At 39.7% G+C, this 14,625-nt stretch overlaps 1 protein-coding gene across 6 annotated transcripts in view; it reads right to left on the bottom strand.

Moving 5' to 3' along the window:
• Positions 1-497: 497 nt before the first annotated feature.
• LOC131110066 (LIM domain-binding protein 3-like) overlaps positions 498-14,625 on the bottom strand; it is a 37,678-nt gene continuing 23,550 nt past the window's right edge. For 5 of the 6 annotated variants that reach the window (XM_058062759.1, XM_058062762.1, XM_058062763.1 and 2 more), the window contains 9 exons: positions 10,078-10,419; positions 6,735-6,886; positions 6,571-6,646; positions 4,103-4,125; positions 2,212-2,409; positions 2,082-2,105; positions 1,800-1,969; positions 1,680-1,716; positions 498-1,582 (listed from right to left, as the gene is read on the bottom strand). In XM_058062759.1, coding sequence (XP_057918742.1) covers positions 1,486-1,582; positions 1,680-1,716; positions 1,800-1,969; positions 2,082-2,105; positions 2,212-2,409; positions 4,103-4,125; positions 6,571-6,646; positions 6,735-6,886; positions 10,078-10,419 — 1,119 coding nt within the window. In that variant the 3' untranslated portion in view covers positions 498-1,485. The remainder of the gene's footprint in view (positions 1,583-1,679; positions 1,717-1,799; positions 1,970-2,081; positions 2,106-2,211; positions 2,410-4,102; positions 4,126-6,570; positions 6,647-6,734; positions 6,887-10,077; positions 10,420-14,625) is intronic. The other variant, XM_058062761.1, reaches the window with a different exon arrangement.

Here is a 14,625-nt window from a genome sequence, read left to right as displayed (position 1 = left end):
AGATTCTGGCAGATCTAGAAAATTTTCTGTGCTGGTTATTGTGTGTAGCTGTATAGAGTCCACAACTCTAGGGTCGAAAAATGAGCATAATACAGTTAGGTCCATATATATTTGGACACTGACACAAGTTTAGTTTTTTACCCTTTTACTGAAACATACTCTAAATATAGTGATATAATGGACATGGACATAAAGACTCTCAGCTTTATCCACATTCAAATTGGATGAAGGGTTTAGGAGTTTCAGCTCTTTAACATCGGCCACCCTCTTTTTAAAGGGACCAAAAGTAATTGAACAATTGACCAAAAGGCTATTTCATGGGCAGGTTTGGGAAATGCATTCATTATATCACTATAAATTAAGCAGATATAAGGCCTGGAATTGATCTGAGGTGTGGTGTTTGCATTCGGAAGATTGTGCTGTGAAGACAACAGAAAAGAGCTCTCCATGCAGGTGAGGGTGGGGTTCATAATACAGATGGACAATGACCCAAAACATACAGCAAAAGCAACCCAGGAGTTTATTAAAGCAAAGAAGTGGAATATTCTTGAATGGCCAAGTCACTCACCTGATCTCAACCCAATTGAGCATGCATTTCACTTGTTAAAGACTAAACTTAGAACAGAAAGGCCCACAAACAAACAGCAGTTAGGGCCTGGCAGAGCATTGGAATGGAGGAAACCCAGCATCTGGTGATGTCCATGAGTTCAAGACTTCAAGAAGTCATTACCAGCAAAGGGTTTTCAACCAAGTATTAGAAATGAACATTTAGTTTTCAGTTACTTAATTTGTCCAATTACTTTTGAGCCCCTGAAATGAAGGGATTGTGTTTAAAAACTGCTTTAATTCCTGGCATTTTTATGCAATCTTTTTGTTCAACCCGCTAAATTAAAGCTGAAAGTCTGCACTTGAACTACATCTGAACTATATCATTTCAAATACATCGTGGTAGTGTACAGTACCAAAATGAGAAAAACTTTGTGTCCGTCCAAATATTTATGGACCTAACTGTAGGTTGTGTGTAGATTTCTTTGATTGCTGGATGCAGCATGAGTCGGCTGTGTGGTTTTAGGAAAACATTTATTCACATTGACATTAGTATAGTTTGAGTGCATTTTCTTTACATACTGTTTTTGTGCATGTCAAAATGTCTGTGTGTGTGCATGCGTGTGTGTGTGTTTGACCCAGCTAAACTTCTTATTGAGGCTAAAAAGGTTCCGTACAGCGAGTTTCTCTGTGGTGCAGCACAGGGGGACGGAACATAGCAGCAGACATGGCATGATGTTCATGTATGTACATGATGAACAGCATTCTCACACTAACAATAACATCTCACGTTCTACGCGTCTAGAAGCAACACACATTCCTTCTCTTCCTCCTCTTTGCCCTCATTTGCTTTCTTGTGTTTTTTTATATTGCTCCATGTCCCCTTATCTTACTTCCTTCCTCTCTCCTCTCCTCTCCTCTTTTTTTTTTTTTTTTTTTTTACTCCTGGACGTTGAGGATCTGTGCAGACAGTCCGTGGTGCCAGTTCTTCAGCTTGGCAAAGCGAGGACCTCGCATCTCTGACTCAAATTTCTCTCTGCGTGGCGGCCAAGAAAAAAGTAGGGTAAAGCCCCCGCTTTATTTATGTGCATGCGGGGCATTTAGGGTACACGGATGGATGCCATGACGCTTACCTCGACCTCTGCAGAGCTTCCTCATCTGGGTCTTGCACTTTAACAAAGAGAAGGGGGAGGTTAGGTTTTCCTGGGTTTCCAAAAGCTGGTTTGTGTGCTTCGATGTGCTCGTGCTCTCACTATATTCGGTTCCAGTGATGTGGGCCAGCATCCGGAAGCTTTTGGACTGCAGGTTGGCGGCACGGCGGGCCCACTCAGACAAATCCTGGGTGTTGTCGCCTGGCCGAATCACTGCCTGGTACACGGGGGATGCGCAGTCCACCACGGGGTCCTTGATGGGCAAAACGCCTCTGGGGTGGGGAGAAGAAGCGTTTGTGTTTGGAAGCGTGCATACGTCTGTTAGGCACTCGGGACAGGAAGTTGGATATGGAGATGTTAGGAGGCAAGATGTGGTGTACTCACGCCAAGGGGGAGCCCGCCTCCTCACTGACCAGGCGGGGATGGGGGAGGTGAGAAGGGATGGAATGATCAGAAAGGTGGACATGGACAAGAAGAAGCAAACGTTGACACAATTTGACCAGCGTCACCTCACCCGTCGTGTCCCTTGGCCTGTGACTGGCCGGCGATGGCGTCCATGATGGCGTCCTGCGAGTACATGCTAATGGGCGTGTTGTACTGAGCGTGGACGATGGTGGCCTTCCCACCGGGACCCCGTACCTCGATGGGCTTGTGGGTGGACAGGGCCGAGTCTTTCAGGGCGATGGGGTTGAAGCTGGGGGTGTACTCCAAGCTTTAAGGACATAGTATTAACATGAACAAGCGCTCATCACTATTTAGATTCACGTGTCATAATGCGGATGGCAGATAGATGGTAATGTTGCCTCATTCATTCAACAAACATGGCGTTAGTCTTTCTTTTTTTCTTTTTTTACACTATCTTGTTCTTTCATTCGAATGTCACATTTTTTAAATGAAATGAAATTCGGTTTTAAATGAATATATATAATGTATATATAATGAAAATAAATAAATGATAAATGATCATGACCTATATATGCTTAATATTAGTTACGTTTTTCTTGCAGTACTACATATTTATGATTGTAAAGTTACCACTTTTTTTGGTAATATTGGAGTTTTTCACTGTATACAGTTACAAAATAAAAGTAAATTATTGACCTGATCTAACTTTTAGCTGCATGCTGCTACACGCACAACAAGGACTATATCTAATTTTTACATAAAATTTCTTATATTATTATTTTTTGTGTATGTAATAATGTAATAAATTAAATATTAATAAATACAATACAATAAAGTTTAATTCATCATCTGGAACTTCACACCTGACCTGTTTCTACACAGGTGATTTTTCCCCCATTAATTTTATTCCAATAAATGGATGGATGGATGGATGGTTGGATAGATGCTATTCTTAATAAATATGAATCAACAGCGGTTAGTACATGCAATTAGCACAATCTAACATTCCCTGCAGGTTTGAAATTAAAAAGGACCTGCACGTTTGGGGAATTTTGTCCATCATTCCCAATCCTGATGTGAAAAATGAACACAAATTTCCTTCCCTTTTCTGTGCATTATAACATGAGAAAACAAGTTAATATGAGCTAGCTAAGAAAGCTGTCATTGGGATACACCTACTTCGACTATGAAGCCCTCTTAAAAAAAGGTTGTCATTTGATAAACAGTACATGCTGTGATCATGCATTAACACGTACACTGATGATAACATATAATAGTTGTTATAATAATGTTATAATAGTTGCTGTATTTTGATTATTTAAAACACTACTCTACAGAATAGATATAGTGATAACACTTACAATGTCTGCTTTCATTGGGATGGCTGTGTCTTCCAGCACAAGACGTGTGCGCCAGTCCTCCGGTAAAAAATACTGATGGCAAACGAGCATCTTGAGTCTTTGTAGCGAAAATGAGAGCTAGCTATCCACTCTTCCGTCTGTGAATGGCGCTGAGACTAGCGATTAGCGATGTGTCATGTTAGTCCACAAGATATAGTTTTTCATGTTTGTTGCTACAATAATAATATGACTGTAGCTTGGTTAATATACAAGTCAGGTATGTAAATGGAACACCTGCATGTTTTTGAGTTTCTTTAGTGAGGGCTTTAGTGTCAAAATAGATATTTCCCATAACGTCCATTGTTAGCTAGCTCATATTAACTAGTTTTCTCTTGCTAGAATGCACAGAAAGGGGAAAGAAATATGTGTTCATGTTTCACGTAAGGATTGTGAATGATGGGCAAAATAACAAAAAAAGTGCAGTTCCCCTTTAAGGCTTTTTTGTATTTAGAATTATACTGCCCCCCTCGGGGTTGTGGAGACACTACAGTTTGGAGCCAACCTGGGGTGAATTCAGTCATTCATTAAAGTGACACGCTACAATTCACTTCACTGCATCACTCCATGCACTTTATACAAAGAGGCTGACAGTTTACTGACTTGGCAGCTGTGTTGGCGATGACCTGCAATACCCACACACACAGACACACACACAGAGGTTGAGACGTGAGCAATGCGACGACAACAACGGCACAATATGCGGTAACTATCCAACACGCTGTAATCCTCCATCATTACTTCCCTTCCTGCCCTTCTGTATCCCTGAGTGTGATTGACAAGAGCAGGGGGGGACTCTTATCACATGGCACTGGCAAGGGGGGGGGGATGCAAATAGCCTGGAACAGCTCGAAATACCTGCACCAACACATACCACCTGATCCACTTATGGCAGACAGGAGAGCAGCCGCCATGACATTTATGCTTTATGGATGTTCAAGCCAACAAAGTAGGTGAAGTGGTACAAACCACCACTTCAGACACACACAAAAACAAGCAGGGACACCGTATCTCCATTAGTGTGTAGGACAGCTGCCAGCACCCTTGTCTTCCAATGAAGCGGTGCTGCAAGGCCAGATACTCCATCATCATGTGGCGTGCCTGTGACGAGCACGTGCCCCGACACCCGATTTATCCATGCCCCCACCCCCTTTTAGAACCGCCCACACCCCCTGATACCTGGATGGGATAAGTTGAGAGGCCCACGTGAGAGGTTATGCCGAAAGGCCTCTTTAGGGTGCGTTGCCACTGTTCAATTTTAGGTATTCAGTTTTTGTGGCAAAATTTAAAAATGGGAATTAAAATGCAAAATAATGTATTCCATCAATTTATTAAAAATAATAATTGTAATTTAGTCATCATGTCATAAATAACAGAGCTTTCTAAACATAAAAAATATATACATTTATTAAATACATGTACTTAACATATTATTTAAGTATTTATTGGGTTGCTTTATTTATTAATTAAATATCTTTTAATTATCTTTATGCATGAATTGATATAAATTAAGAAGTACTTTTGTTACATTCATTATTTATTTTTTATATTGTTAAATAAAAAATATTTAAAATACATTTTAAATATATTGAAAAATATATGAAAAGTAGGACATTTAAAATCATGAATGGAAAATGTAACAAAAAAATCTAATTTGAATGCTTTTATGAAGTGGCTTTATATACAGTTTTTATTGAATTTTGCACAAATAACCTCTGCATCAAATCCACTACTCAAAACTCCAAATTCCACCTAAAATGTCACCCAAAAGTGGAACAAAAAGGAGAAAGTCAAGCATATGCTGATTCAACCCATCATGCTGCGATTTGTGCACACTAACAGCAACTTTGCACTTGCTTAAGTATCGCCTGTAAGTTATTTAAACAAACAGCCTCTGTGGGATCCCTTTTCTTATCAGCGCCTTTCAACCATTTTGGAAAGGTCATCTGGCATTTTGGTAAAAGAAAGCTGTCCAAATGACCCCGCATGTCTCCACTGTGTCATTCTGTCACCTGGACCCCTGTCAGGTATTTTGTATGGGTGCACTCCATAAATAGGCACACGTGTGTGCTGGTTATCTTTTTTTCCAACACTTACCAAATATCACCCTTCCTGAGAGATTACAGTATAGTATTTGTCCTTCTAGAAAAAGAATGAAAGGTAAACAGGGTTGCTGTTGCACCCTGGAGCCTTAACACTCGAGGTTTCCACATTTTTTCCATCCGAAAAATGCAAGAATGCTTGCATCTTCTTCAATATTTTATTCTTTTGGGCCAAGCCCATCTAGTATAGAAAATTTCCGGTACCACCTGCAGAGGTTTGACTCATAGAGAGGAGTTTGTTACAGCCAAATCAACAATAATGATAATGTAGCGACTCAGAAGTTACGTGTTGTCTGACTGTCCGTTAATCTGGCTACTGTGTTTGAGCCATTGATAATAGCAGGAATATTCATTGATCTGTAAATCACAATATTTTGCTAAAAATAAATACGTCGAAATAAATAACACATTATTACAATGTAATGTGGTGCACCTCAAGGATCAGTCCCAGGCCCAAAGTTATTTCTCATGTATATCAACGCCATCGCAAATATGTCGGAAACTTTTTGCTGATGACACGTTTCTAACTCCAACTCAGATTACAATCAATTAATGCTGAGCCTGAAAAACTCACCTTTCATTATTAACCTGAGTTATTAAGTCAGGTGCCTGAGTTTTTTCAAGAAAATATTCGGTTTTAATATTACTATTTCAAATGGTTGTAGCTTGAAAATGGTTGGAGATAAATGCATACTGGAAGTGAGAAAAATCATCAGGATGACCTAAAGTTTGTGATGAGATTAAATTCACTCATATGATTTGCATTATAATGTAACCAGGCTCAGAAATGGTCAGATCCCTGTCTCCACGATAGCAAACAAGCTCATGAAAATGCCACGGCCCCCCTTTTGGAGATGAAATAATTGTCAGCAACATGAACAACATAACTGTATAAATGACTGCAGTGGTCACATTTACATTTCATATGTGGCCTCGCGTTAGATGGTATACCTAATGTTGTGTCCATACCTTCTGGTGGGGGATGACAGGCATGGGGGAATCCATCCTGGGGGTGGCTGTGGGAACGGGTGCGGGGCGCCTGGATCTAGCCATGAAACAACTTAAAGTGTTTAAAAATGCACTTTGATTGTACGTGAGTGTCGTGTTGGTTTGTTGGCCGTATTGTTGTTTACTTTTGCATGGTGAGCGAGAGTCTAGCAGTGGCAGCCTTGATCTTGTTCTGAGCCTCCAGGTGAGTCATGCCGTCAGTGCTGGCGCCGTCGATGGCTGAGATGATGTCTCCCTGGGACAGGCTGCCGCCCGACGCCTTGCTACCGGGGGTTATCTATTAGGAGGAAGTGGGGTGGGGGTGTGGGGAGTTCATGTTGATGCACATTCCTCAGCAAACATTTGTGGACACAAAAGTGTAATTATTGATTATCATTATGACTATGAAGGCCCCATGAGTCATAGCCGTGTAGACACGCCTTCTCGCTCAGTGTAACTCAAAACACAACAACCAGCATAGACCAGCTACCAGCATAGACCAGCATACGTTGTGTTTTTGTGCTGGTATGCTGGTCTGGAGGCCAGCTACCAGTATAGACCAGCATACGTTGTGTTTTCAAGCTGGTATGCTGGTCTGACCAGCATATGTTGTGTTTCCGTGTTGGTACGCTGGTCCTCCCGACCAGCATAGACCAGCTACCAGCGTAGACCAGCATACGTTGTGTTTTCCTTGTTGATACGCTGGTCCTCCAGACCAGAATAGACTAGCTACCAGCGTAGACCAGCATACGTTGTGTTTTCCTTGTTGGTACGCTGGTCCTCCAGACCAGAATAGACCAGTTACCAGCATACGTTGTGTTTTCCTTGTTGGTACGCTGGTCCTCCAGACCAGCATAGACCGGCTACCAGCATGACGAGTATACATTGTGTTTTCCTTGTTGGTACGCTGGTCCTCCAGACCAGAATAGACTAGCTACCAGCGTAGACCAGCATACGTTGTGTTTTCCTTGTTGGTACGCTGGTCCTCCAGACCAGAATAGACCAGTTACCAGCATACGTTGTGTTTTCCTTGTTGGTACGCTGGTCCTCCAGACGAGCATAGACCGGCTACCAGCATGACGAGTATACATTGTGTTTTCCTTGTTGGTACGCTGGTCCTCCAGACCAGCATAGACCGGCTACCAGCATGACAAGTATACATTGTGTTTTCCTTGTTGGTACGCTGGTCCTCCAGACCAGAATAGACCAGCTACCAGCGTAGACCAGCATACGTTGTGTTTTCCTTGTTGGTACGCTGGTCCTCCAGACCAGCGTAGACCAGCTACTAGCATAGACCAGCATACATTGTGTTTCCATGTTGGTACGCTGGTCCTCCAGACCAGCTACCAGCATGACCAGCACGAAAACACAACATATGCTGCTCTATGCTGGCCATGCTGGTCATGCTCTCTGATGGTGATTATGTCATACATATTACAAATATACATACATATATTTGACCATACCTATACACATTTAAGAAAACATGTCTGGTGTACCAGAGTACCACTAGATGGAGACCGTGTACTACTCGTGGTACTTGTACCCGTTTAAGACTCTATTACTACAACGTCACATTAGCAGCTAAATATATGTTCAAAATAAATACAGCAAGGACTACAACACTAAACAATACAATACACTAATTAAGCTTCTTTTTTTTTCAGAAAACCGATATTGTCCAACTCTCAAGTTCCAATACTGATATCAGCCGATACCGATATGTGTAACATGACATAAGAGACTTACAGTAGTACACAAGAGTATAGTACAAAGCACAATGGAACAGATAAAGTGCAAAAACACAATATAATACAAATCAGAAATAATATACCGTATATACAGTCATCTACATGTTGAACAGGTATTTGCATGGTTTATTGCATGGTTATTGTACAGAATGTTTGGAGCAGTTTTTATTGTAGAGTCTTCCAGCTGCAGGAAGGAAAAACCTATTTCCTGTGGTGGAATGAATACATATATGTTCTGTACAACATTTTAAAATAAATATTACATTTTAATTAAATATTGGTTTTCAGGATCAGGAAATAATGCGATACTGATATCGACCGATACTGATATAGGGCCAATAATTACATTAGTTATATTTTATATGGAAGTAGCTTCATAGCTAGATGACTAAAAAGCGTAGTTTTCATACAACTAACAACAACAACAAAGAATCAAAATGGCTGCCACAGAGGGCTGATTACAAATGACCACATTTACTACTACTGTCCTCAGATGCCAACTAACACCTAATAAGGTGTTACCATCCATTAACTTATTAGATACTAGAAAAACAAAATAAAATAAAGCAAAACAAGACGTTTTTTGTGTTGTTGTTTTTTTTGCACGCTGTTCCTTTAAAGCCGTGAAACAACACACTTCCACATACAGTATCAGGTCTAAGTTTACAGTCAACTCGTTAAAGGGTTAAAAATAAGTAATGCTGTTGATGCCTGTGGGATGCATGACCCTCTGGAGGCCCTCCGCCCTCCTCGGCAAACGCACACAAACACACACACACACACACACACACACACACACACACACACACACACACACACCTGCTCCTGACATTCACTCCTGTCTCAATCTTCTATTTACATCCGGCAAAATGCATCATGGACTCATTGATTACATTCTCAAATAATACTCGCATTCGTTGTTACTGTTAACATTTGCTGCCTTTTTTAATGGGATTTTGGGACTCACACATTTCCAAATCATCAAGTTAAAACTGCAAGAAGCACAACCTGTGGGTGTTTTTGTTCTGTTGTCTCTCAACGAAGCTACCAAATGCTAAGAAAGTGTCCTGAGGAGATGCTCTGTAATGATGACAAAGTGTCACGGCTAACAAGACGCTAAAAAGGAAAATCCGTCCTGGCTTTTCTTTACTTAGCGGAAACATCAGCGTTCAATGGTGGCAGCATTTTATGTCAAAACCCCGTCAGAACCCATCGGGGGACTTAAATACCAGCCACAGGATCAAGTCCAGGATCAGGGACACAATAGCTTGGCTTTAAAAGCGACCATCAATCAGGGGCCAAACTTTTCCAGGACGATGACGATCCACCTCCTATTCGGGTTAGCAGCTCATTAGGTGTATTTCCTGTGCCATTCTGACGCTATTTAAAGCAAAAGCTGGAAAAGCACCCAAGATCTTGCAAGATCACAATTACTGATCAGTGAAAGTGGGCCGAACCACCTTAATGCTGATTAATTCACCCATAATGGCCACTTATGTGTTGATGAAAGTGATTTAAAGGCCACATAACACACACACATGCATGCACACAGCACCGTGGTACAGTCCTGAGAGGCCGAGGGATATTTATGCACAAGACAACTAAAAAAAAGCTAAATCTGGGGTAAAAAACGTGATAACAACATAACTTCTCGGAGGGGTTTTAGCCCAGATCCAGGCCACTCAATGATGCATTCAAGTACCATTTTAGGGTGTCACGTTGAGTGACAACATCTTACCCTGGAGATGGTGAGCGGCATGTTGAAGTCCTTCCCCCCCTGCAGCCTGAAGCCCCACGGCGCCGGGCCGTTCAGCATCACAGTGTATGTGCTCATGTCGGGCCTGTGCAGACCGTGCTTGCCCTGGTATCCTTCTGCTGCGCTCGTGTAGCCCACCCCCCTTGCAGCTTGCTCCTCCGTCAGGCCTTGAGGCGTCACTGTGCTCCCTTGCCTCTCTCGGGGACAAACACCGGGGCTGGAAAAGGGGTGGGGTGGAGCTCCGGTAGGTGGGATTCTGTGACACGCGTACACACATAAATACACACACACGTACACACACACGGGACAAGCTCCTTTTTCTGTCTGAAAAACAAAAAATACGACATAACAGCACTGTTAAATGTATACAGTATTTGAGTGATAAAGGTGGGTTTCTTGCCTGATAAGTGAGAGGAGGGGAAGGGGGAGTATGGGGGGATGACGGTGGCCTAAGAATAGCAGACATCGGGGGCTGTTGCCCCTTATAAGGCTTGTAACCAGAAGCCCCAGAATGTTCCAGTGCAGTGCGATTGCAGCCAATATAGACCCCTCTTACTGCTACTCTCTCTCTTCACTAGCCCCCCCCTTCCGCTACATGCTAAAAACCACAGCCAGAAGTGATGTCATTTGCGTTCTTGTTGCATTAACCCCCCCACCATCATGCTTCCAATGCACGCCTGTCATTCAATTAGCAGTTCTGCAAACAAACGATTTTAGGGAAGTGTTTTTATCCCCATGATGGAGCACCCAGAGACAATTAAGGTGTATTTTTTATTTTATTTGATAGTTTCTTCTTAATTTATGTGTTTCTTATTTTGCTGCTGACAGCTGAGCAGCAGCAGCACCAGTTAAAAGGCAGCATCATAAATGATGTGTGTAATAAAAAGAGAAAGCAACCCATTAGAAGGAAAATGAAAGCAGCAGAAAATTTCAGCCAAGCTGCAAACCTCAATTAACCTAAACAAAGGAAGAGGACAAAAAAACGCTTTTCTTCTTCTGTCAGTCAAATTATTTTTATTAAATGAAAAGAAAATACAGGGCAATTCTACACCAAAATACCGGCAGGCAAGGTCAAAGGGCAGGCAGGATAACAAACAGGAAGGTGCTATAAGAAATAAAAAAAAATTCTGTGAAATGTCAAAAATATTTTTAAAAATAAAAGTGAAATAAAAAAAATTTAAAACATAAAAAATAAAAAAATATAATATTTAATTAAATCTGTTGGTAAACTAAAAAATATTTAAACCTGAAACAATATATATATATATAAAACATTGCCACTGAAGCAACACGCTGAAATAATTAGGCCTTTTTCCCCTTCAAATGTCTAAAATGCTTTTTAATAATAAAATAAATAAAATGATAATTAAAAAAAGGTATAAAAAATCATTTAAAAATATGAAAATATTAGACAATGTTTAAAAAACAGAAGAAAAACAGAGACACATCCTTTTGCACAGGAAGATGCTGTAATAATTAGTAAGTAATAATAATTATTAATAACAATCAATAAGCAGTTATTTTCTGTACATTGAAAATTTAAAAAGGTGAGAAAAATATTTTCAAAACACATTTATATAACATTAATATATATGTATGAAATAAATAAATAAAATAAATAAATACAATGAAAAAAAGAATTTAGAAAAATATGTAAAATATTAGCAGGGACACTGTTTACACACAGGTAGACACACATAATTCAGATTTTTACTGTAAGATGTCTAAAATGTTTAAATAAAATAAAATAGAATTAAAAAAATTATAACAAAAAATAATAATAATAAGTAAAAAGCAGCTTTCGCTTTAGCTTGAGTACATGGTCCTTTATCAACAAGCATGTTGAACAACGACACCGCAGCAACAGAACCAATGTCGCAGCTTGCAAGTCTAACAGGCATGACCTTCACAACAGCATTTTGCAGAGTCAGAAAAAGCTGCTGGATGCTGACCACTGGTGATGCTTCAAATGAAATTGCACTCAAATAAAAATCTTTTTTTCTTCTGAATCTGAATCAGTGTCACTATTGTTATTGTTTGAATATTGAAAAAATAAAGGAGAAACAACCCTGAAGTTGGCACTGTATGTCAGCGCAGAAGTCAGCTGTATACTACAGCAACAGCTGCTGACTATTGAGGATTGAATAGAGGCGTTCATTGGAGAGTTTACTGTATTATCTGTTGGTGTCCTAAAATATTTGTAGTCAGCACAAAGAAAATGAAACACCGTACACAATTTAGCAACAGTTTAATTTATAAAAATACATTAAAAACAAGCGTAGACGTTCTGTACAAAGAATCGACAAATGGAACATCACTTCATTGGGAGCAAAATGTACATTTCATATGTCATATCATATTATATTATATTATACATCATATTTACAGCACACACACTGTGTCTTTGTCACACACTGACAACATATTTAAAAGAGTACATTCAGGGTGAAATATGCCGGAAATAAAACACACAACATGCAACGCTGGACTATTTTTTTTTAAATCACAGTTCATGACTCAGCAGTTTTGCTGATTTTGGGTTGAGTCCAAGTGAGCAAACACTGTCCACTGGCAAAGAGGACGAGATTGACGGAAGGGATGTTAGTGTTGTACTGTTCCTTTGAAGATGTTTTGAATGCCTCTCATCCGAGCAGGATTTATCACTTCATGCGCAATGACTAGACAGGACAGCTGTAGTCTGAGCTAGAGCAATATCCAGTGTATTTATCTTCAATAGAAGGAGGCACGCCCAGACAGGAATGGTTTTTGCAGGTCACATTTCAAGTGTGACAGATGAGCGACTCGTAGCCTATTTTCAAACATAAACAAATGGATGAAAATGCAACCTTCAAGAGACGAAATCAATTTCTACAGAAATGAAAAAGGCGTAGGCACATGGCCGGAGCAAATGTGACAAGGCAGAGCAATGTTTCCACCCAGCTGGTGACTTCACGGCGCAGGCAAAGTATTTGTTACTTTTAGCTAAAGCTTCTACTCCCGTAGCGCTGCACACAAAAGGGTGAAAATGTGGCAAAACATAAACTGTCTTGTATTATTGTCTTTACAAATACACCCCATCAGTTGCACGGACATGAAATTGCTCACACAGCTCATCGCAAACACCTACTGTAAAACTTTAGGCGGTTTAGCCAAATTGGCCCAAAATGTGATACACGACTTTAGGGGGCCGAGAAGCATGCGAGTAAAATTTGAGTACAACTGGTTGAACAAGATGGCGCTGATCTTGATCTCTGGCTCAGCTCTAAAGTGTTTCAGTTCTTCCATGTCCAACCGTTTGCAATTTATCCATGGTCATAATGTTAAATCTTCATGTTCATCAATCACTCACGGTGTCCCCCAAGGTTCTATCCTCAGTACACTACTTTTATATAATTTATCTTCTTCCCCTGCGATATTTTTGTGATTTTGGCATTCATTTTCATTGTTGCCACTCAAATCTATCTCCCTCAACATCAGCCGCTACTGCCCTTACAGACTCCAGGCCATCACTAACGAGATGTCCACAAATATGCTTCAACTTGTTGGCAATAAGATTTTAGTTGTTGCATTTTTCTTTGTTTTTTTTGTTAGTAAGAAAATATTTATGGTCTTGTGACATGAGTTCCTGGATTAACCACCAAAGACTTCCTTTTTCTTATTATTTATTGACAAATAATTCATGTTATAAATATATACATTTTTAAAAAAAATTTCCTTTAATGTTTCAACTCTATGCTACCAAATGACATTATTTGACATCTTGTAAAATTTTCATTTTTTTCTTATTGGATTACAACTTTTTTCTTTTCAAATTTTGACTTTATTCTTGCAAAATTACAGCTGTTTTTTTTCATTTTTTATTATAATTTTCCAACTATATACATTTTCTGGATGACCCATATTTTACCTTTCACAACCAATTTTTGTGTTCTCAAATTTATTTAAATAAACTGTCCTTTTTCCTTTATGCTACTAAAATGCTATTTTTCCTCATATTACAATATTAATCTGATGACTGTTTTCTCCTTAGAACACAGCTCTTTCCTTTTAATAGTTTGACTTTATTTTTGTAAAATTATTGCTGATTTTCTTTAAAAAAAAAAAACAAAAAAAACAGCCGCATGTGCCTCAGGCATAATTTTAGTATTTTTTTTTAAATCTTGTCAGTCCCCTAAAGGTGTATACCATATTTCGTGATGATTTGGATAAAAACCTTAAATTTATAGTGGGTGTTTTGTATGCCAGAATTTTCATGTCAATGTGGTTTAGCACTGTAACAGTGCCACCGTGTGGTGCGTTTCTCTGACAAATAGAAGCATAGGCAATATAATAAGGCTACATGTTTTGACCAAATTTCACCTTTCTGTGTGCAGCACTCAAGGAGTAGAAGAGTTAGATACAGTAATACTAATACAGATTTGTAAGATGTACCGGTTTTAGACAACGGCCCTTTACAAACCAGAACCACACCCCCAAACTCTAAAGCACTGAAACAAATATAAAAAGAAAAAGTTGTGGAGACATGTTTCC

The sequence above is a fragment of the Doryrhamphus excisus genome, chromosome 22 (assembly GCF_030265055.1).
Source record: "Doryrhamphus excisus isolate RoL2022-K1 chromosome 22, RoL_Dexc_1.0, whole genome shotgun sequence".
Lineage (NCBI taxonomy): Eukaryota > Metazoa > Chordata > Actinopteri > Syngnathiformes > Syngnathidae > Doryrhamphus > Doryrhamphus excisus.
This window is presented reverse-complemented; position numbering and strand designations above follow the sequence as displayed.